This window comes from Thermobia domestica, chromosome 13, assembly GCF_964235325.1.
Source record: "Thermobia domestica chromosome 13, izTheDome1.hap1.1, whole genome shotgun sequence".
In the NCBI taxonomy this organism is placed as follows: domain Eukaryota; kingdom Metazoa; phylum Arthropoda; class Insecta; order Zygentoma; family Lepismatidae; genus Thermobia; species Thermobia domestica.
This window is the reverse complement of record NC_137466.1, coordinates 81,151,276-81,178,830: the sequence shown is the minus strand read 5'-3', so window position 1 is coordinate 81,178,830 and position 27,555 is coordinate 81,151,276. Positions and strand designations below refer to the sequence as shown.

Here is a 27,555-nt window from a genome sequence, read left to right as displayed (position 1 = left end):
AAAGCGAACAGAAGGCACTCGTGGGAGTGCGTTCGAGGGAAGCAGGCTCGTTAGTGAATGTGACTCTGCGCATAAAGTAATATTTCTTTCTTTTAACGTTTGCTAATTCGATTATTTTGTTTATGCTTGAAAGTGGTGTTAATGTCGGCGTAAGGATACCACCTTAAGTTTTCAATGCAAATTAACCCCCGGCGAAGTGCATGGAAAAATTAAAGTAGTAAAAATTTAAGCTAAAAGACAATGACTGATCCTCTCGCCTGCAAAGTCCTAGCCAGGATTTAGAATATTTAAAACAATGTAACTGGTTGTCATAATTTATAGCAAATTGTCTGTTCACTGAGCCACCCCCCGTTCTGGTCTAGTGGCCAGTGCGTTTCCCTTTAGTGTACGTGGGCAACGTAGAATCGATTTTTGTTGGGAAAGCAAATAATTTGATTTCACTATAATTCACTTCTTGATCATTCACTACTTTGACTTTACAATTAATCATCCGCCTCCTTTAGTCTAAAGAGCACAATCTTGGAACGTTATACTAAAAACTATAATTTTCTGCTCATTGGTACCTTGCTTCCAGTTTTCTATTCTTCAGTTATATTGGTTATTTTTGTGATTAAATGAACAGGATTAATTTTGCTGCTTGTGAGTATATTACTAAATATGTTATGCACTATTAACTTGTAGGTAATATCTAAAGATAAATTAAAAATTGTTTTGAACTTGCAGGAAACAAACTGAATGTTCAAAAAAGTGAAATAGCGATAACAGTATAGAAAGAAGATAATATGATATATATAATATCGGGTGTTCTAATAAATATATATATATATATATATATATATATATATATATATATATATATATATATATATATAATGTGTGTGTACTTTAGTTGGTTTTGATTGTATGCATGACTAAATATAAATTTCATTTCATTTTTTTAAAATAGAAAATCTCGTTGATGTATCCGCTTTGCGGCTGTTAACAGAAAGTGATTTGAATCAGTTGATACCCCTTGTTGGATTGAGAGCTAAGTTTCGGGAGAAGTGGAAGGCATGGGTTAATCCATCGAATGCTACTGATCACTCTTCGGTGGAAAGTGTATGTATTTTGAATAAGTGATTGAAAAACGTTAGCAATTTTACTTGAAGAGGACCTAACACATTAAATAACATAATTTCTTAACAACCATTTAGACTTAGTTTAAGCTTTCTCAAACGTTTGCACAGTGGAGCCATTCAAATAGTTTAACAACCGGATCTATGATCAGTATACTAAATTGACGTAATATTATTACTATATAATGATCATTTCAGTGATACTAACAATAGTAATTAGGATTAAATCTTATACCATCTTTAGATTTATATTTTGTATATTGTAAAGTGCGTTGCAAAATGACACCATCCGTACAAGATATCGTCATATTATGTGATCATAAAGGAAACTGAAAATGGGAGGTATAATAAATGACACTTTTGTATTTGTTACACGAAAACAGGTATTGGCCTGTTAGATACGTATAGGCGACAGGGCGAAACGAAAATGAATAATAGCCCAAGAGAAATGTTGCAAAATGATACGAACGCAGACATGTTTAGCATATCACGTAGCTAGGTCGCTGCTACGGAAAATAGAGGGCGTTGGACGAGAAGGCGAGAGCAAACGAGTGATAGAAGTTAAGGTAGTGAGTGTACTACGACGAGGACGCCTGTGTGAGGTGGCGAGTAAGAAGCGTAATGGGCCGTAACAAAGTATTGTCTGAGTGTGAAAAGGGGCAAATAGTGGCATATAAAGAAGGTATGTTAATGAAATTGCATGTCGAAGTGGACGGACTGCTTGTGTCGTGAACAATTTTCTTAAACTTGGGATGCGGTATGGAGTAAGGAACTCATCAGGAAGGCCGCATACACTAACTCCACAACAGGAAAGACTGGTTGTTCGAAAGCTAAGTTGTGGTGGAATCTCTTAGACAGTTGGCAAGAGACCATAACATTCATGTACATAAATCTGCCTTATCAAGAGCTGTGAAATGCTGCAATCATCTCTGATATAAGAAACATAAGCGTCAGTCACGACCCACGGCGCATCACAAGGAGCAACTGGTAGTCTGGACCAAAACACATGAGACTTGGAAGCAGAATTGGCGTCGTGTCATCTTCAGTGACAAAAATAAATGTAATTTGGGTTGTTCCGATGGCTGACTGTACTATTGCGGAAGGAGGAACAAATGTTCTCTAAGCGACAGTACGGATGAGTCTGTAATATGGGAGGACTTTGGTTATTATGGCACAACAAACTTCGCATATTCTAAAATTCTGACATCAACCACGTATCAAACAGTACTTGCAGACAATTTGTTGCCATTTGTCGCGCGAATTGCTGGTCCCGAGTGGATCTTCCAACAGGACAATGCTACTGTCCACGTTGCTGGAACCACCAGGGATTGGTTTCGTGAGAAAGACGTGATTGTCCTTGCTTGGCCTTCCAATTCCACAGACATAAAAGCGATGGATAACCTATAGGGAATGTTGTGTCGCTCAGTATACGCCAACGGCACCCAGTACAACAATGTTCGCGAATTGCAGGATGCCATCATCGCTGCATGGAATCAAATTGATGTAACGCTGCAGCAAACGCTGGTAGACAGCATGTTTGATCGGGTGTTCAAGATGGTGTTACGCAGTTGCTCATAGAACTGGCATTTGCATTGCGTTCGTTTCATTTTGCTATAGTCATTATCGTATTTTGGCTGTTTTTTTTTTTTTTTCAGTTTGCCTAGCCGTGAAATGAGTGAACTATCTGTATATATATTTTCCTTGTCCATCTCTACATATCATATATTCCATCCATGACATAAGTTTTCTAAAGTTATATAACATGTTTGGATCTTCTGCATAATTTTGCAACATACCTTACATTTGTATAATTTCCTTAAACGGAATCTAGATTAGTTTCATATACGTCATTTACACTTTGCTCTGGCTGGACAGTTATAAACATCCCTATTATCCATCATCAGTAGGATTGTCCACACTGCCATGCAAGATAATAAAAGAAAAATAAAGATCGTCATTTGACTGCTATTTTCATCAATGAAAGCCGTAGGAAATAGTTTTGTCCTGTTTTTCTGTTCACACTAATGATGTAACGACAGGAGCGCATGTGGTTCGGATTCCATGTTAAGATGTAGGTCCACATCTCATATAGCCTCGCTGCTGAAAGAGACGCTAAACTGGAAACAAAATCAAATTTAACTAAATCATACAAATTAATGGATAAGTAATCAGAGGCGATAGGTAACTGGGGCAGTCACAGCAGCTTTACGGATCTCAGAAATAAAGGAGGCGCGGTGGTTCAGTGGTAGAGCGTTCACCTTCGGTGCTTGGGGTCCGTTGTTTGATCCCAGCTCGCGCCGTGTGGGCTTTGTTGTGGACAAACATCGTGCTCGTGGGTTTTCTCGGGGTTCTCCAGTTTCCTCCCAATTTCTTCATTCCACCATTTCACTCATCTCTCATCACAGTCTTCTTTAGTCCAACCGGCATACGCGTGGGACGTAAAACTTAGATTTCATTTCATTTTCGGAAATAAAGGGAAACTTTAATTCTAGACGACACTAACAGGTTTCTCATCTGCTTACTGGCCCACTTCAGGCAGCGTATTGTGAACTGAGACCCACGTCTAGGGGTTTTGTATAGGTAATGTTAGGTTGCTTGTATGATGTTAAGATCAGAGCTGAACTGGTGTGTAACTGAAGTATAATCAATAATAAATGAAATATTTTCATTAACGTAGATCTTTTATTGAACATGGAAATGTTTAATTTCCTTAAGGTTTCTGTTCATTCCTATAATGATGGACACTGCTTAGTGGATATATCTGATGCTGTTCTAAGAGCGACAGGAGCTAAAAGTGCAACAGACAACGACCTTGTAGAAAGACGACAAATTGAAGATACTTACGAAGCAGAAGGACATAACGAGGATGTAAATAAAACCCTCTCCAATTTAGACGGAAGTCAATCCCAGATATATGGAAATTGTTGGAAGCCTTTTGACCCTTCATATGTAAGTATCAATACCATAGATATTTCCTTTACTATTTTGCTTATTGTTGCTATATTTATCTTAGGATTGGATAAAAAAATCTAAGTTACAAGTTTCAAAAGTAGATGGATATTGGGATACACATTTTAATTCATACTTTTACTAATTGTAATTAAATTCTTTATGCTTTTCATTTATATATATGTAAGTTTATAGTTTGTCCCTCCACATTCTTCACTCATTATGTTCACTTTAGTTACACTATCCTATCAAAGGTTTGTCTTTGTATACTATTATTTACCCTCACTCTACATTTACAAATTACACTTACCAATGCCGAGCATTTAACTTCTTTTAGTTATTTTTTAAATGTACAGTTTTCATATCTAGGACTTTTTCTGGGACTTGCTTCCTCCCTTCATATACATATTTTTGATATCTGGGGTTTGTTTCAGGTAACGTAATGAGTTTACAAGTGAATGTTACGACTCATAGTTCATTTCATACACACTTCTCCTTAATGGCATCACTCAATTGGTGCCACATATGACCACGATCAGTAGAAAATTTGAGAGTAGCAACCATGTAACTTAACAGTGCACCATCTTGCCATGTTCTGTCTTCTTAAAATACAAAAAGAACAAAGGGGAAGGATGTAAAGATTCCTTCTGTGCAAATGTTGCTTCACCATTTGAAGGGAAAAAACGATACATTGCTAAAAACAAAATAATAATAATAATAATAATAATAATAATAATAATAATAATAATAATAATAATAATAATAATAATAATAATAATAATAATAATAAATGTGTTAGAAAGGTGTCTGTGGTCCTTCAGATTAGGAAGGAACAGGACGACCTTCCTGTTCTCATACTGTATATGAAGAAATGAACATATTGTCTATTTAATCTCAAATACATTGTTTCCTTAAGGACATCCAGTGAGTGCACACTGAAAATGTTTTCGGATCTTTTGTTTCAGGTCTTTAATGTTCTGAACGAAACACTTGATGGAAAGGCAATAATAAATTCATCAACACACAACAATGGATTGTTGCGCGGAAGTCAGCGAAAAGAAGTAGGACGGCTTTTGATTAAGCACATCCTCTTTGAAAACCCATACAGAAAAATCCAGATGTCTGACTTCACAACCTTGGCAAAGCAAATTGTAGACCTATTTCCTAAGGAAGCTGCATCTCTTTATTATACAGCGTCGCTACCTGCAACACGATATCAGACGAAGAGAAATGCTAGCGGAATATTATACGAAGCTTACATTACACGGAGAAGGAAACTTCGGGAGTTAAAAGATCCCACCTCACCTGAGAGTTGTCCATCCAGGCGTTCTACGTCTTCGAATTTACCTTCAGTACTAACAGTAGAGGAAGAAAATGAAGGTATATAGGTCTTACATTTACTAGCTTTCGTTTCATGCTAGTATGTAGTTTAGATAGTATGTAAAGTAATTTCAGTTACATGAAAGCAAGCATATAATGACAATAATTAGTCCTGGAAAGGGCTCATACAGAGCTTGTAGTTTAAAAGGACATGGGTTTTGGGTACTAGATTTACATATTAATACTCTTTATTTTCTGTCAACGAATACATACTGAACGAAATGACGAAGCTATTCTCTTCCCATGGTAACAAGACATTAGAAACGCGAACATATTCTAAATGTTATTAAATTGCATGCAGTGAGTACTTAATGATATTACACCAATCATTAAAATATTAAAGAATAAATGACTTCCATGATAAATCATAGAACGTGCAAACCAGGTATAGTTGGAGCTTTTTGGTTTTATTTCAGTTTAGCGTACCGTTCAGCAGCGGGGCTATATGAGACTTGGACCTACAATTTAAAGTAGGATCCGAACCGCATGAACTTCCGCCAGAAATCGAACGCGGATATCCACACCAGCGGCACATACGCACACTTCTTACCCACAGGTACTAAACAGTATTACTGGTTTTTATACCGTGAAGCCTACTCAGGTGAACTATTGCATAAACTACTTTTACTGACGTATCTAAACTAATGACGTACGATAAAATTAGTTTTAAAACTTCGTATTATCTACAGGTGTAGGGAAATAAGCTTTATTAAAATTCAACTCTAATCAGTGATTGATAAACTTGTAATAGCAATGTCAGGCGGATTTGGCATCTAACTTTGTATGTCACTCTATCTGAAAATATGATTAGATATGGATCACTCGATCAATAAATAATTACTGGATTTCGCTTTACACTTTTAACTAATCACTACTAATCAATTACAGGAAAAACAATATTTTTCGAAAGTAAGAAATGGTGTTTTGAGCATAACAGCACACAAAATAAACACTGTGTTAATGACTAAAATCATTTTTATAATTTAAATGACAGGATTTAGAATGTAGTTAGTAGTATCGATTACTTCTTCACTTGTGCTATAGGTTTTTCCCTGTTCAATTTTTAGAGGTACAACATAATATGCCGCTGGGCTTTGCGGCATACCTGATAGAAGACATGTTAGCTTCAGTACTTTTTTGTAAACTAGATATAACTGATATAAACGTCTGCTTAATTAGTAGTACTAAGATGTTTAATGAGGCTTTTCGGATGTTGAGAGAATTCGTTGTTCAGCTCAGTTTTTGACTGCAATCTTCAAAAGTGAAATATTTTTTTACGTTCCACAGTTGTCATAGGCTGAGAGAGACTGTACTAATAAGAATGAATGAAATGGGGAAGTGAAGAAAGTGGTAGGAAGCTGGAGAACTCTTCAGTGTTTGTTTAACACAAAGCCCACTAGGTGCGAACTTGGTTGAACTTGGTTGAACTTGGGACTCACGGACAGAAGATGAATGCTCTACCCCTGAGCCACTGCGGCCTCTTCAGTTTTCGAGCTACAGTATACAGGGTATTTACTGATACTTGCAATACTAGAAAGCAACTAGAAATTTATATCGATAACGAAAATAGTGAAAATATATTGAAAATTGTGTAATATTGGAAAATAAATTCCTTTTGAGACGCTTCAAGATGGCAACCCCTTCATCTGGGTGTAGGTAGTGATAGAGATAACTGGTAACCTAATCAGAAACCTAGCTACTTCGAGAAAGCTATTTCGAAGTTATTTTATATACAGTTTACATTCATGTAATATTTTTGCAGTATCAAGACAGTAGCACATCTAAATGTGACCATTAAACACGTTACTCTCTGATATTTGTAATTAGTTGGTCTTGACACTGTTTCTGTACAAATGTAATGAGACTGTAAAAATATGTAATACGGTGAACTAGCTGAGAAAAGAGTTTGCTGTGGGGAGTGGAGGGCCAACACGCCAAAAAAGTGGATTGAAAGGCATTCTGAGTGGAAAAAAGGTCCAGAAAACTCTTCTGGTTATTGTTTTAGTCCACTAGTTTGATTTTCTATTACAGACTGCTTGTGTAACATTTTACAGGCCATTCAATACCATAGCATACAGTCGTATGTGGCACTCACTTTGTTTTGGTTCACCATAGTTCTCTGAACATTTTTCGGTCAGAATACTGGAAATATTTGAAATACCAGTCAACTCCAGTAGACCGTACAGTTCCTTATCTTTATATTTTAGTCATTTATACTGTGTATTTTCTTTTCTAGATAAGCCTATTGTAGATGAAAAAGTTCAGTGGCTTCAGAACAGTATCGATCCATGGGCACTAGTTGAAATAAATTGGAACGACACAGTCCTCAATCGCATGCGAGAAGTCAAAGATGGTGCAGGAACTGTCGTGGACTATTTTAACAAATATCCTGCCCTAAAACAACCTCAAGGATTTCAGTTAGTAAGTGTTGTACGTTTTTATATATGAGAAATTAATCGATATTGGGCGTCCCCAACTCTCACAAGGAAGGATCACGCAGTGGCTCCGCTGAGATCCGAACGAGACAATTGTGTTTGCATTTGATATGTTATAACTAGATGAACCCCAAATTTATACGTGCCACCGGGCGGAATGTCGTGAGTTACAACATATTTTGTAATATAAAAAGCTAGAAACCTGGAAGAATAGTTTGAACCGAGTCATTTGTTCGGAAACTTTTGGGTAAATGGAAAACTCGGACAATACGTATCCCATCATTTTCAAGGACACATTTTTTCTGATAAAAATGTTTGCCCCGAGGTCCTCGCAGGGTCCCAGACGGGGTCCAACTCAAAATTTTCAAATGGCAAGGGGGGTTAAGTTGCACATTTTTTGAAAGCTGTTGTAAAATGAAAGAAAATGCAGGAAGTCTCGACTCTCTACGACAATCCTGTGCAAAATGGCGGAGGGTCAAAGTATAAACAAAAACTTAATTGAAAAGTCCATGGTCACCCCTATAAATTCGAAACGGTGAGACAAATGTGAAAATAAAAAAGCGAGTTGGTATTATTTTCAAAGTACAACAATTTAAGTTAAAACGTCTTGTCCCAGGGTCCCCACAGGGTCCCAGGTGTGGTCCAACTAAAAGGTTTCAAATGGCAAGACGGGTTAAGTAGCTCATCGTTTGCAAGATCTTGTTAAATGAAAGTAGATGGAGCAAGTCTCGACTTTCTACGACAATCCTGTCCAAAATTGCGGCGAGTCAAAATGTCAACAAAAGTTTAATTGACCTTGAATCCAAGATGGCCACTTAAAACCTACGTCATTCATAACAGTACAAATTTAAATCTTTTTTTTTCTCTATTATGTATTTAGAAACAATAGGAAGACTAAAGAATAATTGAATTTGTATTCACTTCAACTATTATTTCATTCGGTAACAACACATATGTTTTGTTCTTAATGCACGTTCGTCACGGTTCTCTCGACATCATTTACTTGAATATAACGAATATGCAATGAACACACAACTCTGACTTCCTACTCATACTGCTAAACAAAAGTTGAATACCTTCGGATATTTTTCTAATTTTGTCATACGTAGTTCACGCATAAAGGACTTGCTGCACCAATAGGTTGGGGGCTCTATTGTAACGTATTCGTGATGGTAACGTTTGTATGTCATTCGTTGGTTTGATCGCAATACTTCAAGCAATGTCAAATATACAAAAAAAAAAAAAAAAAAAATCATTTGCAAGATTGGCGAGTAGTACCAAACCATGTGTAAGTCATTTCATTACATCGAGCTGCGTCAAACTTTGTTGGTTTGGTCACAGTATTCCAAGAAATAACATATTTATATACAAACTCATTTTTCACGCTGGCAGCCATATTGGATTACAGATTATACTTTTTGATATTTTGTGGATATCTACTATTAACCATAAACGTAAATACCACATTTCGCTTCTCCAACAAAAGTGGTGTGAGCTGGACATACGTTCGATACATAGTGCGGTATTTTGAACTCAAGAAGTCGCGTTTTTGAACATTTCGTATATTTTCGTCACATACTAATGAACATCCATGCCAAATTTGGTTTTCCTAGCTTCAGCAGTTTGGTATGCTTATCCTTTTGATATAGGTTTTAAGCAACCATCTTGGATTAAAGGTGGCCACAGATTTTCAATTAAGCTTTTGTTTACGTTTTGACCTTCCGCATTTTGGACAGGGTTATCGTAGAAAGTCGAGACGCGCTCCATCTTCTTTCACTTAAGAAGAGCTTTCAAACGATGTGCTACCTCTCTTGCCATTTGAAACTTTTTAGTTGGACCCCATCTGGAACCATGTGGGGGCCCTGGGACAAGACGTTTTAACTTAAATCGTTGTACTTTGAAAATAATGCCAACTCCCTTTTTTATTTTCACATTTGTCTCACCGTTTCGAATTTATAGGGGTGACCATGGCCTTTTTAATTAAGTTTTTGTTTACACTTTGACCCGTCGCCATTTTGCACAGGGTTGTCGTAGAGAGTCGAGATTTGCTTCATTTTCTTACATTTTACAACAGCTTTCAAACGATGTGCAACTTAACCCCCCTTGCCATTTGAAAATTGAGTTGGACCCCGTCTGGGACTCTGCTGGGGATCCTGAGACAGTTTTTTACCCCAAAAAGTTTGTCGTTAAAAATAATGGGATACGTGTTGGCCGAGGTTTCCACTTACCCAACCGTTTCCGAACGAATGACTCGGTTCAAACTATTCTGCCAGGTATTTTTTTTTTTCTTACATTACAAAATATGTTGTAACTCACGATATTCCGCCCGGTGGCACGTATAACTTTGGGATTCATCTAGTTATAACATATCAAATGCAAACACAATTGTCTCGTTTGGATCTCAGCGGAGCCACTGCGTGACCCTTCCTTGTCAGTATTTTAAGATGTTTATCAAAATACGATGATTATACGATTCTAAATTCATCTAGGGCAGTGTTCAGCAACTAGTGTGTCGCGGCACACGAATGTGCCTTGTCAAGGTGAAAGCTGTCACGTAAACGTTTACCTATTGTAAGACATTATTGAACTTTTTATCCCTGTTACTGTATGCCGAGGGTGTGTCAAAGTTCACTCAGGAGAACTGCAATCACCTAATCCCCTAAAAGAAATCCACTCAGGAGAACTGCCAACAGGATGGTATTAGTACCTTTCTATATAGTCACTGTGCCTAGCGACACATTTTGCCAGCGGTTCTGCACTTGCCGTAAGCTTGTTTTGTAAAAGTCTGCAGTTTGGCTTTGAAACCATGGTTCCTCAGAAATAACGTCATTCCTACTATCAAAATAACATTCTCTGAGTGGACGCTTCATGTGAGAGAAGAGAAAGGTCACTTTGGTGGGTCAACCTTTCATATCCTAATTCCACTGCCTTCATTGACACGAGCTGGTACATTGTCTGCCAACAGTAGAACCCCTTGTGTGACCAATCCACGACGTTTCTTCAATTCCTCCCGTGACTTAGTCAGGAGATGGGAATAATAGGTAATAGTTAGTCCCTGTCGTAGGTAATCTCGTGATGACCCCTTCAGTCTCAGAAAACTAAAAGCATCTCTTTGGCGGCCGACTTCTGTGTTCTTGCCTTTTTAAGGGTTGGAAGGGGGGGGTTTCCATTGTTTGCTCATTTTTTTTTGCTTCTGGATCATAAAGATAAACCTAGCTATCACCCATTGTTATTAGTCTGCCTAGAAGGTCCTTTTCATCCACTCCCAGCGATGCAACATTTCTTTGCAGCGTCGCCACGACCTCTCTTCTGGAATGATATGAGCAGTCGTGGCACCCATCGTATTGACACTTTCTGAAGATGCAGCTGGTCGTGAATATTATTTCAGGTAGACCCATAATCCATATCTATGCACACAGAACATTTTCAATGGTTATCCTCCTGTCTTCTATTATCTCAACTTTCTCCATCAAGGCGGCATCATTCATGAAAGTCCGCGGTGGTCATTTGTAAGTTTGGAATTGGTTTCCACTTGGATGCTTTCATAGGATGGGGTTTCATCCTCATTGACTTAATCTCTTCATGAATCTACTTTCGTGATTTCCCCTGCAGATGGAGGAATTTAATGACCCTTCATGCTTCAAGCTTGCCAATCATCGCACATTCAATGATTTATCTGGAAAAAGTTGTAACTAGTCCATGTTCATGGTTCACATACGTGGACCTAACTATAAAATGCATGTCCAAGGGAGGTTGTAGTTCGTCATTCTAGGAGATTGTACGAACTTGTTGATGCTTCCTCGTATACTTGTACAGTATTGAATTTCCTGTAATTTTTTTTCGAAAGTTGTTGGATTAAAACAACTTGCATGACTGTAATACTATGTCTTTCGCAAATTGTTCAGGAAGCTAGTGATAAGGTAGTCAAATTATCATAGAGGTCAAGAACCCATCTACAATATCCGAAACGTTGTTAATGCTTCCTGCAAAGATATTATGAAAATAACCTCCCTCAGCTATTAGTGAAATTTGAAACATTCTTCTCTCCTGAAATTACTTCGAGTTAATTTCCAATTCCATTGTATTTGTGAGAGTTGGAGTTTTCGACGTAGCCTGAAATTAAAGCGTCAAAAAATGAGACTCAATCATTCAATGAAGAAATGACTTGCATTATCAACTATTGCTCCACGAACCAGTTAAACAGACACAAATGTCACATTGGAGGTATAACTTGAATTATTTATTAACTTATTATGAGAAAAGTATATTTTCTTTATGTATTCTGAAGTATAACTTCATACACACAGAACTAAAATCCATGTACTTGTGTCATAATATATTTTAATACATTTTAATTGACATAAATTATTTATAAATGTGACTCAATTTGTTTAATAATAATAATATTTAATAACGTGCTTAGAACTAAAATCAATAATACAACTCTTGGTCGTGTAATTCAATGATACGAATATAAACCTATAGAATACAATAAAAACCATAAAACGATAGAAAATATTATGCTAATTACATATGAAATAAGTGAAGTAAACCATAGTCAGTGCATTAAGTCATTGCAAATCAAGGTAAATAAAAGTTTTAAGATGTACAATGATTGTAATGCTTTACAGGTCTTGAGATTAAAACTTGTTTTGTTGCTTGGTTAGGTGGCTCAGTAGTACTTAACTATGGTGCATGGGTTCTTCGTTTGATCCCCGGGTAAGTTTGTGGCGGACAACATTGCACCTGTGGATAGATTTCTTACGTATTAATTTCTTGCAAAATATTACCTTCAGTCTCATATTAATTAACATAATAAACAAAAATATCTGTGAAATAGCTGCAAAAATTAATCGTAAGACTGTCCAACTGGTACGTGTATGTATCGCTGCTGGTTGAACATATGTATGTACATATTTATTTTTTGCTCCATTGGTGTTTTAATGTTTACAATTTTCTTTTCAGCTGTTACACGATTTTTCGTACCTCTATCCAGAGAAGAACAACTGTTTCTTCAGTACTATAGTGGTAGTACGAGATAGAATCATCAATATCGCTGAAGAACGCATAAAGACTTCCAGGGATCCAGAATTAAAGCATCAAATTACAAATTACATAGGACAAATTAGAGGTAATGCAAATTCAATTTTAATTTGAATTTCAGAGTATAACTTTTGAAAATTGCGTTTCGAACATAGACAATCATGTTACCTGGACCCACTCTGTCCTAACACTACGTATTTCTAATATAGCTTAAGTGGGTCATATCACAAGTAGGTAGTATTTTTTATTATTATTATTTTTTTTTTTTGTTCAAAGGCTTCCATGAAAGGCTCCATAAGTACGAAATATATTTGTATCTGGGTACTTTACAAGAGTTTAAAAATTATTCCTCTCTTAGACGGAGTGGGTAAGGTACTGTTAGGCCCACAGCGGTATAAACTAGTTTTCCAACTAGACCAGTAACTATCATTCTTTGAAAAGGAATGAAGTTTCATTTTAAATTTAAACAAAATGCGAAAGTTATTATTCCCTATCATGTACACTTATTATGTTTCTGCTCCATATTTGTATGGCATTTGTTTAATCGTTCTGTTATATTACAGAACGTGTATTAAATTCGTTGTCACTTTATTTCTATTCTAAGGAAGGCTTTGGATGCCAGATGAAATTTCGTTGATTGAAGGAATACTGTTGATATTGGCTCCGACGTTATGCACCGAGGCTAAAGGAGACTGTACTAATGGTGGTGAACAAAATGGTGAAATTGTTTGAGAAGTCGAGAAAACCCACGCACACTGTTTGTTCACCACAAAGCTATTTGGCGAGAGCCTCTCCGTTGATCTAATGACTAGTGTGTGCGTCTTTAATGCACGTGGTCTCGAGTTCAATTCCCAGTGAGAGAGCACAAAAAAGTTTAGTTTAACATTCACTTTCGTTTACCGCCGTTCTGTCTTTTACCCTAATGAGCATTACCGTGGAACATTAAACAAAAATGTAAATAAAACATTTATATATGAAAACTTACGATCATGATCAGAGTAGAAAATAAGGACAATTTTATATATATTTAGAAAGTACTAACTTGGATATTGAATGGATTTTTGACGCTAAAACTAGGACTGAAATGTGTTCATAATGAGCTGAAATGTGTTCATTTGCATGTGCTGAATTCGTAATGCAATCAAGAGACTGAAAACTGAAACAGAAAACGTAGTGAACCTTCACTTTTACAAGTAATAAAATAGCTTAGTTTCACACACATGTTCATAGACTAAGTACAGTAGAGCGTCGATTATCCGAACGTCGGTCAACCGAACGACCGCTTAACCGAACTGTGTACTCGCTCGCACCTGTTACTCTCCCACCCTACCGTCCATCATCCCCCTCACTCCCAAACCAAGTTTCCCACAGTAGTCGCCGCACTGAGTCACCGCTCGCGGAACATTGCTTCTAATGGGGCCTTCATAAGGCGCTGCTGACCGTCCAAGCCGCCAGTCGCTGTGTTTCAACAATCAGCACACTTCTTTTTGGCAAATAAACATGTACAGTTCGATTATCCGAACAAACCAGTTTTCCGAACACCCATGACCCCAATTATTTCGGATAATCGACGCTCTACTGTAATATTGTCAAATAATACTAGGATTTAGTTCGACCTAAACAATACACTGGTATATATTTTGAAGCTAGTTGTTAATTAAGTGTTAAGATAACTCATTGGAACTCTTGGCTTGAAATCATTGAATAATAAAACCACATTAGTCATAGTAGGTAAAAAATAGAGAAAATGTTTCGACATCCAACAATAATAGCATGTAATTTTTCTTTACTATGACTGGTGTTACCAGTAAATATCAGCTGGTCGCTTATCTTCATATTTCTGAAATTATTCTTCGCATCATTCAATAGTGATTTTACTTAATTATCTTTCAATTAGTTCCCTCTTAGTTATCACCAATGTTTGTCAGTTACCGGTAACTGAAATACTCAGAAGTGTCGATTATAATTTAGCTCTAGTTTACTTTCACACTGAACGACCCGATTATAACTACTGTTGTTCTTTTCAGATCAAGATCCTGACTCAAGGAGTCTAGTGGCCCTTCTGTTAATTCCCTACATAATTGGAATTCCGCCCTGCAGACGGAAGAGAGGATTGACAACATGGAAACCATCGCGCTCAGAAATAAGAGATGGATTCATAACTCAAGTTGCATCAGGAGATGACGTACAGGTGTGCGTTGAATCCCGAAGGAACAAACTCCAACGTCTTGGACGGTCTTTCCAGCCCCTTGTGTTATTTGTTGGTGACAGTCTTACGGAAGTCAAGGGAGTGTATGTTGTAGTGGATCACACATATTATTCCATGCACAGTGTAATCCAAGCTGTAGATGTTGCTTTCAAAATTTTTCAATCCGTTGGTGCTCAATACCCAGAAGAAGCATCAGATATTTGGCTCGTCATACAGAGAGGATTTTACAACATAGAAACAAAATTCGATCGTATAAATCAAGCAGTGAGGAACTTACTAGCGGATCTTTGCCTCTTAACTATTACATAAAATGTATACGTGCTACGGATGTGCGAAGAAATTCCCTGTAGTATCTAACTTAATAAAGCACATGAGAATTTACTGCAGGAAGTTAACTACTGGTACGAGGGATTTCCGTTGCGGCGAAAGAAGGTGCTTTCGCCTCTTTTCATCGGGAGTTACTCTTAAAAGACACTTAGTTAGAGTGCATTCAACATGTACTTCGTCCCCATCAGTCATTGATTCCCAATCAAACCTAAATAGTGTACTTTCTGATACGCCTTCTACACACACGCAAGATTTTGTTCATGAAATAACCAAAGAAAACGCTATAGCACAATTTGTATCATCACTGCATGCAATGCCACTTATTCCTCGTTCTGCAATTCAAATCATTGTGGAAAACTTGAATAATTTTTTACATGCTTCAAAAAATATTCTTGAAACCCACTTTTATAATATGGTTGGTAGAGATAATGTTCCAAGACACATTCAAGAATGCTTCGAAAAAGTGTTGTCATCACATGCTGCATGTGTAACCGATCTTCGTTCAGAATATAAACGTCTTCAATTCTTTGAACGTTTAGAAACGTACATTGCTCCCATAGAAATTACAATTGGGCAACGTATGGAGTCCAAACGTTCAGGAGATGGTGTCGGTTTTGTATCTATACCTTGTACAATGCAGCTCATACCTATCAATGCTGTTTTTCAAAAATTTTTTTCAATTAATAAAGTCTTATTTGAAACCTTACAATATTTAAAGTATTTAGAAAATGATGCGATCTGTTTAGAAAACATTGTGCAGGCGAAAATTTGGAAAGATGCGCTGAACACAAGTGAAGGAAATTGCCTTCACCTTCCCATGATACTGTATTTCGACGATTTTGAGATTGGGAATCCTCTTGGTAGTCATGCTACTATTCATAAATTAGGTGCAGTTTATTTGTCGTTGCCGGGGGCCGCGGTGGCTCAGTGGTAGAGCGTTCACCTCTGGTGCTTGGGGTCCCGGGTTCGATCCCAGCCCCCGCCAAGTGAACTTTGTGGTGGACAAACACCGTGTGCGTGGGTTTTCTCGGGGTTCTCCCGTTTCCTCCCACTTTCTTCATTCCACCATTTCATTCATTTCTCATTATCACCGTCTCCTTTAGCCTAACCGGCATAGCCGTGGGACGTAAAACTCAAAGATTTCATTTCATTTTTTTTGTCGTTGCCCTGTCTCCCCACTCACTACGCTTCCCTTTTGAATCACATTTTCCTTCTTGCATTGTTCCATTCATCTGACAGAAACAAATTTGGAAACAACATGGTTTTCCAAAAAATAATTGAAATACTCAATGAATTAAATCATACGGGTGTATCAGTGGCCACCGATGTTTTCAGCGGAGCTATTAAGTTTCATGTTGTGTGTTTATGTGGCGATAATTTAGCCTTAAATGGCATATTGGGTTTTGTGGAGAACTTTGTGGCAAATTATTACTGTAGAATCTGTACTTGTAGCAAACAGCAGATGCAAAGTATGTTGTATGAAAATAAAACGTCATTGAGAAACATGGAAAATTATGAGCAACATTTACTCTTAAATGATACGTCGAGAACAGGTATAAAGGAGAAATGTGTTTTCCTTAATTTAAATGGATTTAAACTTTTTGATAATGTAGGAGTAGATATTTTACATGACTACTTAGAAGGTTGTTGTCGTTACGTAATGAATTTTATTATTACTTATTTAGTTCAAGAGACGAAACTAGTTCCATTGAATATTGTACAAGCTCGATTGTTTAATTTTGATTACGGTCCGGATTCTTCGTCCAAGCCTGTGAATGCATTAACAGTGGAAGGATCCAACTTGAAACTTAGAACGTCTGCTTCTGAAATGGTTACCTTAGTTAGGTATTTTGGTTTACTTTTTGGCTATTATGTTCCAAGAAAAAATGAAGTGTGGAATTTGTATACAGCGTTACGAAGAATTTTGGATAGGTTGTTAAATAAGAGGGTTTATAATGATACGTCTGAGCAACTGACATATTTAATAGCAGATCTTAATGAGACATATTGCAACCTTACTAAAAGTTCGCTAAAACCAAAATTCCATTTTCTTTTACACTATCCTAGTATGCTTCTTAAGTTTGGACCTTTGACCCAAGTGTGGACAATGAGGTTTGAGGCCAAACATAAAATTTCTAAAATTGCTGCCAGGGCGTCTTCGAGCCGTGTGAACATATGCAAAACAATTGCAATGAAAAACCAACTAATGTTGAACGACATGATTTTAAAAAATAAACCTGTGTGCTCTTTCATTTGTGGAAAAAAGCAAAAAGTGGGAAGTATCATCACTAGTCTGCTGAAACAAAAGTTTTTTCTGACATCGAATCCTGTGATATATTCTGTAGCCTGGGTAAGAATTAAAGGTGTTAAATTAGACGTTTCTTCTGTTGTTACTGTTGATCTGTGCACTGAAAACTGTTTACCTATATTTGCCCAAATAACGGATATATGGGTTACTGACGATGAAAGAATATTTTTATTATGTTCTTTGTTCGAAACTAATGATTTTGACCTACACTTCTTTGCATATAAAGTTTCAAAAAAGAATGAATCTGTTTGGCTTCGTTATAGTGATCTGATGACGTACATACCAAACACACTTACAGTTATGTCCGATCATAGTCTCTATGTAACTGTTAGATCGCCTATAAACTAGTTTACATACTATAATGAACAAAAAGAATAAAGTTACCGTTCATTTTTAAGTAACTAATAGGAAAGATGGTACTTGGAATAGACCACACTTAAGAAGGAATCCAAAATACGATATTTGGAAAACTATTGAAAAAAGAAATAAGAAGGTAGTGAAACATATCTACTTGTAGAAGTTATAGGGCACATATGTAAGGAAAGTGACTTACCTTGTGTCTGCATATTACTTTAGTTGAATATTTTCTTCCTCTGGATATATAGTCAGCACCATTTTTATTACGGTTACCGAATTCTTACTTTAACATCTATTAAGTTTTGCATTATTTAGAGAACAATTGGTGCAAATTATTCAGTGATTTAATTTAGTTTTTTGATTCCTTTTAATCATTGTCCCTGTATTTGTCGTCTATTAAAAAAAAACTTTCTTCACAGTACGGATTATTGTGGAAATAAAAAATTTCTTTAATTTGTTCTTTACCTGGTTATCTTTTTTGGAAACACTAATTCTTTCTGCAGGTATAATACTTGAATTTTAGGACAAGGATATTTGAAAATGTATTTTGGCTTGTGTAGTTTGTCAATGTATAAGTTATTTTTTTGTTGGCACCAGATGTGAATTATTTTCGAATTCCAAGTAGGGGCAATGTGTTCAGATCTAATTTTTGAAGTAATGTAAATGTCTCCAGGAAATGAGATTTTGTTAGATTCTTTGTGAAATTGGTAATAATCTTAACGGTAAAGTTGTGTAAACTGGGAAGATTTGTAACAAAATGTATAATAAAATATAAATAAATAATAAAGAATTATCGTTTGCTTTCTGAACAAATCAACATCCAGAATTATCCTTTATCCAAGCCATGAGAAAGGGGTACTTTGCACATCGCTGTACTTTGTATTAGTTGTTCCGTGTTCGTTTCATAACTTTGTAACTTTTCTACTGCTGTCATCACCGCAGGTCAGTAGGAGCGTTTAAGGACTTCACTCATGCAGCCTGATGACTAACGTACGTTCTTTTATGCATGGTACTTGGCATTAAACAATTGCGGAAAACGACACGAAATGAGATACAATTGTCTGAATCATAGGCAGTATCCAACAACGAACAATGCTGAGTATGCATGAGTTTTCTATTTATCATTTGGCTGAATTCAAGGTTGCATTTACTGCTGAAATCTGTACTTTATTTCGTACTTTGAAGATGCAGTTTGATGTAAGTTTTAAATTCTTGCGTATATATGCTGAACACCTGCATCTTACACGTAACTTTAAGAATCATCACTCTTTCTTTAAGGATGTATGAGAACGTTACTGTTCTCCATTAAAAATGCAACACTAAGAAGACATCGTTGGAAGTTCAAATTTACAGTGTGTGGAGCATGGAAGGTTAAATAGTTCATTACTATAAGTGCCACAAAGAAGTACCAGTTACGTCATCTAGTGACAGCAAGTGAAAACCAGTCAGTTATATTTAAATGGTAAGCGAAAGGTGGTGTTGCGTGAGTGATTACAGAGCGTAGGTATGGGATACTAGAATGGAGTCGATTATGAAGAGACTGGATATTTTCTTTCCAAAAGAATCCTGCTTCTGTATGCAGTATCACAATGGCGGCATTCACATCTCTCGCCCGTGACACTAAGCTGGATGACGCCTGTATTTTGCTTCGCCACGTTGGACAGGCGCACAGTGTTAAGGTGTAGAATGTCATTATGTGACTGTTTATGCCTCCTACGCATTGTCGGACATTTGACCAGTCAACTGTATATTAACAAGGTGTTGGATTCTATTGTAGTCCCTTTATTTCAGGTCCTGCCGGATATTTAATTTCTGCAGGAAAACGCCCTACACTACCTCACTGGATATACTACACTTGCTCTGCTTTCTTGTTCAGCGCGATCCTCCCACCTCTCGTCGCTTAAACATGTCAGATCGATGATTCCATAATGCTTCTCATACCTGCGAACTTCTCTAGCTACAGTTGGAGTTGTGGCATCGGATCGAAGATGCATAGCTTACCATACCACAAGAGAAACTATTCTCGATGCCTTGCCGTGTTGCAGCCGTTCTGGCTATCAATGTTGGGCTCCGGTTCTGCTCCGCTGTCACCACGTTGTCATACAGCGGTAAATTTAAGCATATTCTACACTTACTATTAGGTATCGGAATGGGAACTTTGGCACAGCTACCCTGTATCTTTCTTGGTGTTGCATTTTTAATGGCGAGCACTGTGTAGGAATCATGTGAGCAAATACGTTTTAGGCTCACATATTTTTAATTATATCTATATTTAAAAAATAACTTATCTATTAATTAAAATGTACAGAGAAGTTGTTTCTGAAAAATCCTATTCAGGCCTCTTGTGGTAATAACTTCTGTATTTTGGAAGATATTATTATGGAAAAGAATGAGGTAAAGTCGTCTCTATATAGTACAAGCAATGGATAACAGCAGCTTAATAAATGATTGTACGTAAATCTTGTTTGAGTTTGAATAAAGGATTGTACATTGTTGTGAATTTTGCATTATTATTGAAGTGGTGCAACTAACTTACTGCAAAACGTATGATAAATTTTTACAGTAATATGGTCACGTATTGATTTACTCTGTATGAAAACTAAAATAGTTTAACATGGTTAACCTCCTTTGTGCAAATATTTCTAAAATTAACGCTTGTCACTTTTCAACACGGCTTCGCAGTAGCTTTCCAACGAATTAGCAGGAAGTACATACTTATAGGACACCCTGTAGGTAAGTACATTTCTCTGGTCTGTTTCACTGCTCCAAACTAAGATTTGAAAAGTGTTGTTAATTTTATTATCGTTAGCACAAAGATCAACCATATTTTAAGCTATTTTTGTTTTCATACAGAGTAAAACAGTAGGTGACATTACAGTAAGAATACAAAGTGCATTTTTGCAGTATGTTGCAGCACTTCAATAATGGTGCAATATATGTACAATCTAGATCCTGCATATGTCCAATCCATATATTACAACAGGCTAATACGTATGCGATATAAGTAAATTCCGTATATTTCATATGGACAATCTGTAAGCTACATACACCCAATCCATACATTACATATGGCCAACCTGTACGCGACGTACGTATCATCTATATGCTGCATGCAGGCAGTCTGTAAGCTACATATGTGCACTCTGTATGGTGCATACGGATATTCTGTACGCTGTATCTGGACAAGCTGTGTGACATAAGGAAAATCTGTATAATACATACGTACAATACGTATACTGTATCTAGTCGTACGTACGGTGCATAAGTACAATATAGATGCTGTCTTGGGGTTGAACGCAAGAAACATACGTATAATCTATATACTGCATACGTCCAATCCGTATATTACAAAAAGGCAATACGTATGCGACATACGTAAAATCCGTATACTTCAGACAAACAACCTATAAGCTACATACACCCAATCCATAAATTACATATGGCCAACCTGTACGCGACGTACGTATCATCTATATGCTGCATGCAGACAGTCTGTAAGCTACATATATGCACTCTGTATGGTGCATACGGATATTCTGTATGCTGTATCTGGACAAGCTGTGTGCGACATAAGGAAAATCTGTATAATACATACGTACAATACTTACACTGTATCTAGTCGTACGTACGGTGCATAAGTACAATATAGATGCTGTCTCGGGGTTGAACGCAAGAAACATACGTACATAGCGTATAATACATACTACTTGAAATTATGCTCTGTCCTGAGAGCCAGCGTGTGTCATCATTATTAACTAATATGCTGTATATGGTCCTGACGTCACAAAGCTAGATATCACCTCCGTATATACTTGTTACTGCAGATGACGTCACACGAATGACGTCATTGCACTTATGCAGACAGTGCGTATAATACATGCTTTCTCAGCTATACGTTTGCTGCAGGATGTTATTTACGGTTGTACGTTAAGTCCAGAAACTACAGGAATTACGAATGTAACCTACGTTTTTAAGTATGCCACCTACATTTTTTTTTCTCAGTGTACCTAAAACACGAATATCTCATCATTAAACGAAGCTAGAAACTTCATTCTTATACCGAATTCAAGATAATGAACACTGTAATGAAGAAACATTCGTAACGTTGAAACATAGTGCCGCCATTTTTAAATATGGCGGCAGATTTTTCGAAATTTCGAGCTTTTTCGTACAATATTATCATTTATTCGAAGATAACTACGAAACTATAAGAGATACCATAAACTTACCTCAAATAAACGGGATAGAGCATAATGAGAGCTTTCCAACGGTACCAATATCTTTTCTCTATCTTTAAATTTGACGGAGTTATTGAAATTTTAGTAGCTCAAGGTGTTTGGCTTCAGATTAAGTTAAGAAAGGTTAAGCGCTAAAGCAAAACTATCCATGATTTTTCTGCACAAGTTTTAATGCTGATAAATTACTCTAAGATCTTACAGTGAGATTTCTAGGTAAAAGTGCAAATGGTTAATAATAATAATAATAATAATAATAATAATAATAATAATAATAATAATAATAATAATAATAAATCGTGGTTGCTAAAATAATAATTCAACAATTTCAGTAGAAAAAAGCAATATAATTAAAAGTGATGTAAAGTTAGTACACTAATACAAATAATAATAAAAGCACCATATTTATAATATAACAAAGCTTTATGAAATTACTTGGTTTTGGTTTTCTTACAATCCTGTGATGAAATATTTTGATCGGTCTTGTTGAGGGCAACTAATTAAATGTTATTAATAAGTTCGTTTCATATTTTGTCTACATGGATTGAGTTACAGTTCGTAACGTTACCGATTATTACAAATCATTTTGCACTTACAGAAGGTCGTACAACTAACAATTTTTTTTAGGCATTTGCATCGTCTTGTAGAACAGCTCTTGCAAGTACATGTTCGAATAACATCTGGTAGCTCATTAATGCTAGTATCCGGTGTGAGCGATGAATCATCTGCATTGTATGTCCATCCAAAATCCGTTGGATCTAATGGTTCTTCTGCGCCTAACACTGTAGAATACGAATATTCCATGTAAAAGGATTTTTTCAGGTGACCCTGTAATGACGAACTGGTGCAAGGTAATTCATGTAAGCTATGAAGACTACTTTGATTCATAATTTCAAATCGGAGAGTGTCAAATGTCTTAGATCTTGAACCTGATTTTACAACCCTGACCAAATATTCTTCAGCAAGTTCCAAGCACTCAGCACTTGGAGGAAGACTTCGTCCAAATTTGCACAGATACTTTTCCGGTTCTGTCTTAAGAATATATACCAAAAAACAAAAAGTCAATTAATGGAGGATAGTCGACTACTTTTTCAGAACATTCTAAATAATGGCTATGGCCTAATCCTTTCTGAGATTCCTAATTATGTTAACAAGCAGGCTGAAGAGAATTTAATTACTAACAAAGAGGTCAAACTATACATGAAAAATATATTTGGTGATTCTATTCAATTTTGCCAACCACTACAAAGAAACCAGTCCCAACTTGTTTATTCATCAAACCTCACTATTGATGAAATAGCTGACAAACTACGTTCTGTTTCTTCTGTCGGAGAGGCTGGAAAGCTAATTAGAAAATCATTTCTGGAAACAGACTTCAACCTAGACAATGAATTTGGAGACGCGAATCAACTAGAAAAATCATGGAAGACAACACCTATTCCCCAACCGCTAATTGACTTTTTCTCTCATGTATTCAACGTGGATAAATTGACACTGTTTTCTCACATCAATGATAACAGTCAAGCATTTATGAGCTCAGACGAAGAAGAAGCAGAATGCAGTGAAATTGAAGACAACAACGATAGAAGAGAAACTCCTATAACAAATCGAGTTAAAGTCCTTTTCCAGATAATGTTTTATAATGTTCATAAGGGAAAAAGGAAAACCCCTTTGCATTTAATGACTGGCCATTCAATTCATGATAAATGTAAGAGCAAACAGCTGATAACATTATTCAATAAAGCTAGGTTATCAGTCAGCTATAATGAAGTTATGGAATCTCGTCATAATCTTGCACAACACACTATGATGGCATGCTCACAGAACCTTGCATTTCCAAGTCATTTTGTCAGTAGTAACTTTACTGTAGGTGCTATGAATAACTTTGACCACGAAGAGGCAAGCCTTTCCGGTCTACAGGGTACGCATGATACTGTTATGGTATTATTCCAGAAAACTCCAAGTGTAAATCCTAGTAAGCCACCACTATCTGAAGTAGCTCTTAACAAACTCAGAAAACGAACTGGTGTCCTTTTACCATGTCAACAAATTAGAGATTACCAGAAACCATCAACACCGCTGAACATTCCACAGGATCTTAAAATTATTGAAGATGCTTACTCTTTGCCGTGTGATGAGATCAAGAAAGAAGAGGTAGTGATAAGTATGTTGCAAGCTGTTGGAGGATTGACACACAAAAAAACATTGACATGGTCTGGAATTCATGCTGTTATTTCAGAAGTTGATGTTCCACTACAACAAGTTGGTTTTCTCCCTATTTTGCCTGATCCAGTAACATCTTATGATACTGTATATTCATGTATGAACAACTTTCAAAGCTTGCTTTCAGTTCTCGATCAACCAGCTCTGCCAATTTCATGTGATGAAGGTGTTTTTCATATTGCAGCAGAAATTCAGTTAGTTTCAAATGGATTTCCAAACCTAGTGCTGCTCTTGGGATCTTTCCATATGACCAAAATTTTACTTTCTTGTATTGGTAAGTACATAAATGGGAGTTGATTAGAAAATGTTCTAATCGAAAATCACGTGTTTGGTGTTAAAGTTGCTGAAAGTGTCCTTCAAGGGAGTAATTATGTAAGGTCACTCAAAGGAATGTTCATATTAGCAGAAGTTGTGGAGAGATTAAAGTGGAAAGCATTTTTGCATACTTCTGACGATGATTATCAGTTATCTACAAGAGTTGGAGAAGTTCTTACTGCTATGAATCACTCAACAACAGAAGATGCACAAGCAAAGTATAAAGAGCTGATTGCAGCATCACAGGAAGTTTTGGAAGCCTTAAATGTTTTCACTGAAGAGCAGATGAGGATGTCTGATCAGTGTCAATTCCTTGAGGGGTTCTTACATCTAATAAGTCTTTTAAAGAACCTTATAAGAGCTGACAGAGAAGGTAATTGGAGTCTCTATCTTCAAACACTAAAAGATATCCTTCCAGTTTTTCAGGTATTTGACAGAATAAACTATTTGAGATGGGCTTCACTATTCTTTGAGCAAATGCTGAATCTTGAAACACGCCATCCTGAAATATATAACAAGTTCAAACAAGGACATTTTTTTTTTTTTTTTTTTTTTTGTACGAAGGACAAGTGGAAAATTTAACGCTGTGGGTATTGATATGGCTCTCAAACAGACATTAAATCGTTCTCAAAAATCAGCTGGAGGGATTATTGGCCAAACAAAAAGGAAGGAATATATTGCAGAATGGGAGCTTGCTTACCATGAAGTACTGCTCATACGAAAAACATTTCAGTCTGTTCTTAATGTTATACCGTGTGATTATGAGTTAAAAATGCATCATGAATTAACGGGAAGACTCAGAAATAAAATGGAAGAAAGCATCCAAAACATGTTCCAGTACATTGAGAGCAGAAAAAAATCATATATTGTGAATGGCGAAGTGAAGCTTCACAACCTTCTAACCAATGAGTGTGTCCCGGAATCGAGTGCTAAGAAACTTTTACAATTTTTGATGACTGCCGAAGAAGCTTTTGCCACATTCCAACAGGAAAGGTTTATATCTCGCTCGAAATCACTGATGGCACCCATTCACGGACAAAATCTTCCCACATTTCGAAATATAACACAACCTACCATACAGATGAAAAAGAAAACTGTGAGAAGCGTTATTAAGGATCAATTACTGATTCAAAGAAAAGTAGAAATTGCCAAGGAGAGAGGATTGTCGATGGCAGAAATTCTTAGTTATGATATTTCACCTTCACCCTTACTAGATGAGAACGGCGCCACTACGAAACCTTCAAAGTCTCAGCTTATGAATATTTTGATAAAAAGATTAGATACCACGGCCATAAATTTCCAGAAAAATGATCCTCTCGAAACCTATGTTGTAGTTGATGTAATGAACCAGTTTCGAAGACTGAAAGTTAAAGGAAATGTCACATTTAAAGACTTGTTCACATCACTTGACACCATTGTAAATAATGCCTGCAAATTCAGCCGTGTCGACTATGTGTTTGATAGCTATCTTCCAACATCAATCAAAAGTGCTGAGAGGGAAAGAAGATCTTCTGTACAGCCACTACCATTGACATCTATAAGCACTACCACAACACTTCCTGAACAGATGGACAGATTTTGGGCATCATCTGAGAACAAAGTTTTGATTCAGGCTGCTCTGGCTGAATTTTTGAAGACAGTTAGAATAAATCGAGTTTGGGAAACTATTCTCAGTGGCGTCTTGCTTGACGGTGGTCCTACTCCAGCTGTATCAATCAAAGATAAGAGATTCAAGAAAATATCAGGAACTCTCAAAGTAGCTGTTGAGGAGGCTGACATATGCATTATCCCTCACGTTTTCCATGCGGTTAAGCATGGGATGCAACGCGTTGTAGTGCTCTCAAATGACACAGATGTGTTTGTTTTACTGACTCATTTTTACAAGATCCTACATGAAAATGGACTTTCAGAATTATGGATGCGAAAATCGAGATCCGATATTATACCAATTCACACACTTGTCAACGAAATATTTGCAGCAACAGATGCCCTTCTTGCAGCACACTTTCTTACAGGGTCTGATGTTACCAGTAAGATAGGTAACAAAATATCCGCTCTTAAGGCAGAACCGGAAAAGTATCTGTGCAAATTTGGACGAAGTCTTCCTCCAAGTGCTGAGTGCTTGGAACTTGCTGAAGAATATTTGGTCAGGGTTGTAAAATCAGGTTCAAGATCTAAGACATTTGACACTCTCCGATTTGAAATTATGAATCAAAGTAGTCTTCATAGCTTACATGAATTACCTTGCACCAGTTCGTCATTACAGGGTCACCTGAAAAAATCCTTTTACATGGAATATTCGTATTCTACAGTGTTAGGCGCAGAAGAACCATTAGATCCAACGGATTTTGGATGGACATACAATGCAGATGATTCATCGCTCACACCGGATACTAGCATTAATGAGCTACCAGATGTTATTCGAACATGTACTTGCAAGAGCTGTTCTACAAGACGATGCAAATGCCTAAAAAAAATTGTTAGTTGTACGACCTTCTGTAAGTGCAAAATGATTTGTAATAATCGGTAACGTTACGAACTGTAACTCAATCCATGTAGACAAAATATGAAACGAACTTATTAATAACATTTAATTAGTTGCCCTCAACAAGACCGATCAAAATATTTCATCACAGGATTGTAAGAAAACCAAAACCAA

General features: G+C 36.6%; 1 protein-coding gene across 1 annotated transcript in view; it reads left to right on the top strand.

The window, feature by feature from the left end:
- Positions 1–15,440, top strand: part of LOC145667656 (uncharacterized) — a 459,855-nt gene extending 444,415 nt beyond the window's left edge. Inside the window, exons 3-8 of the mRNA XM_081735114.1 lie at positions 947–1,098; positions 3,831–4,064; positions 5,030–5,444; positions 7,681–7,865; positions 12,845–13,010; positions 14,950–15,440. Of these exons, the coding sequence (XP_081591240.1) occupies positions 947–1,098; positions 3,831–4,064; positions 5,030–5,444; positions 7,681–7,865; positions 12,845–13,010; positions 14,950–15,440 (1,643 nt within the window). The remainder of the gene's footprint in view (positions 1–946; positions 1,099–3,830; positions 4,065–5,029; positions 5,445–7,680; positions 7,866–12,844; positions 13,011–14,949) is intronic.
- The last annotated feature ends 12,115 nt before the right edge of the window (positions 15,441–27,555 follow it).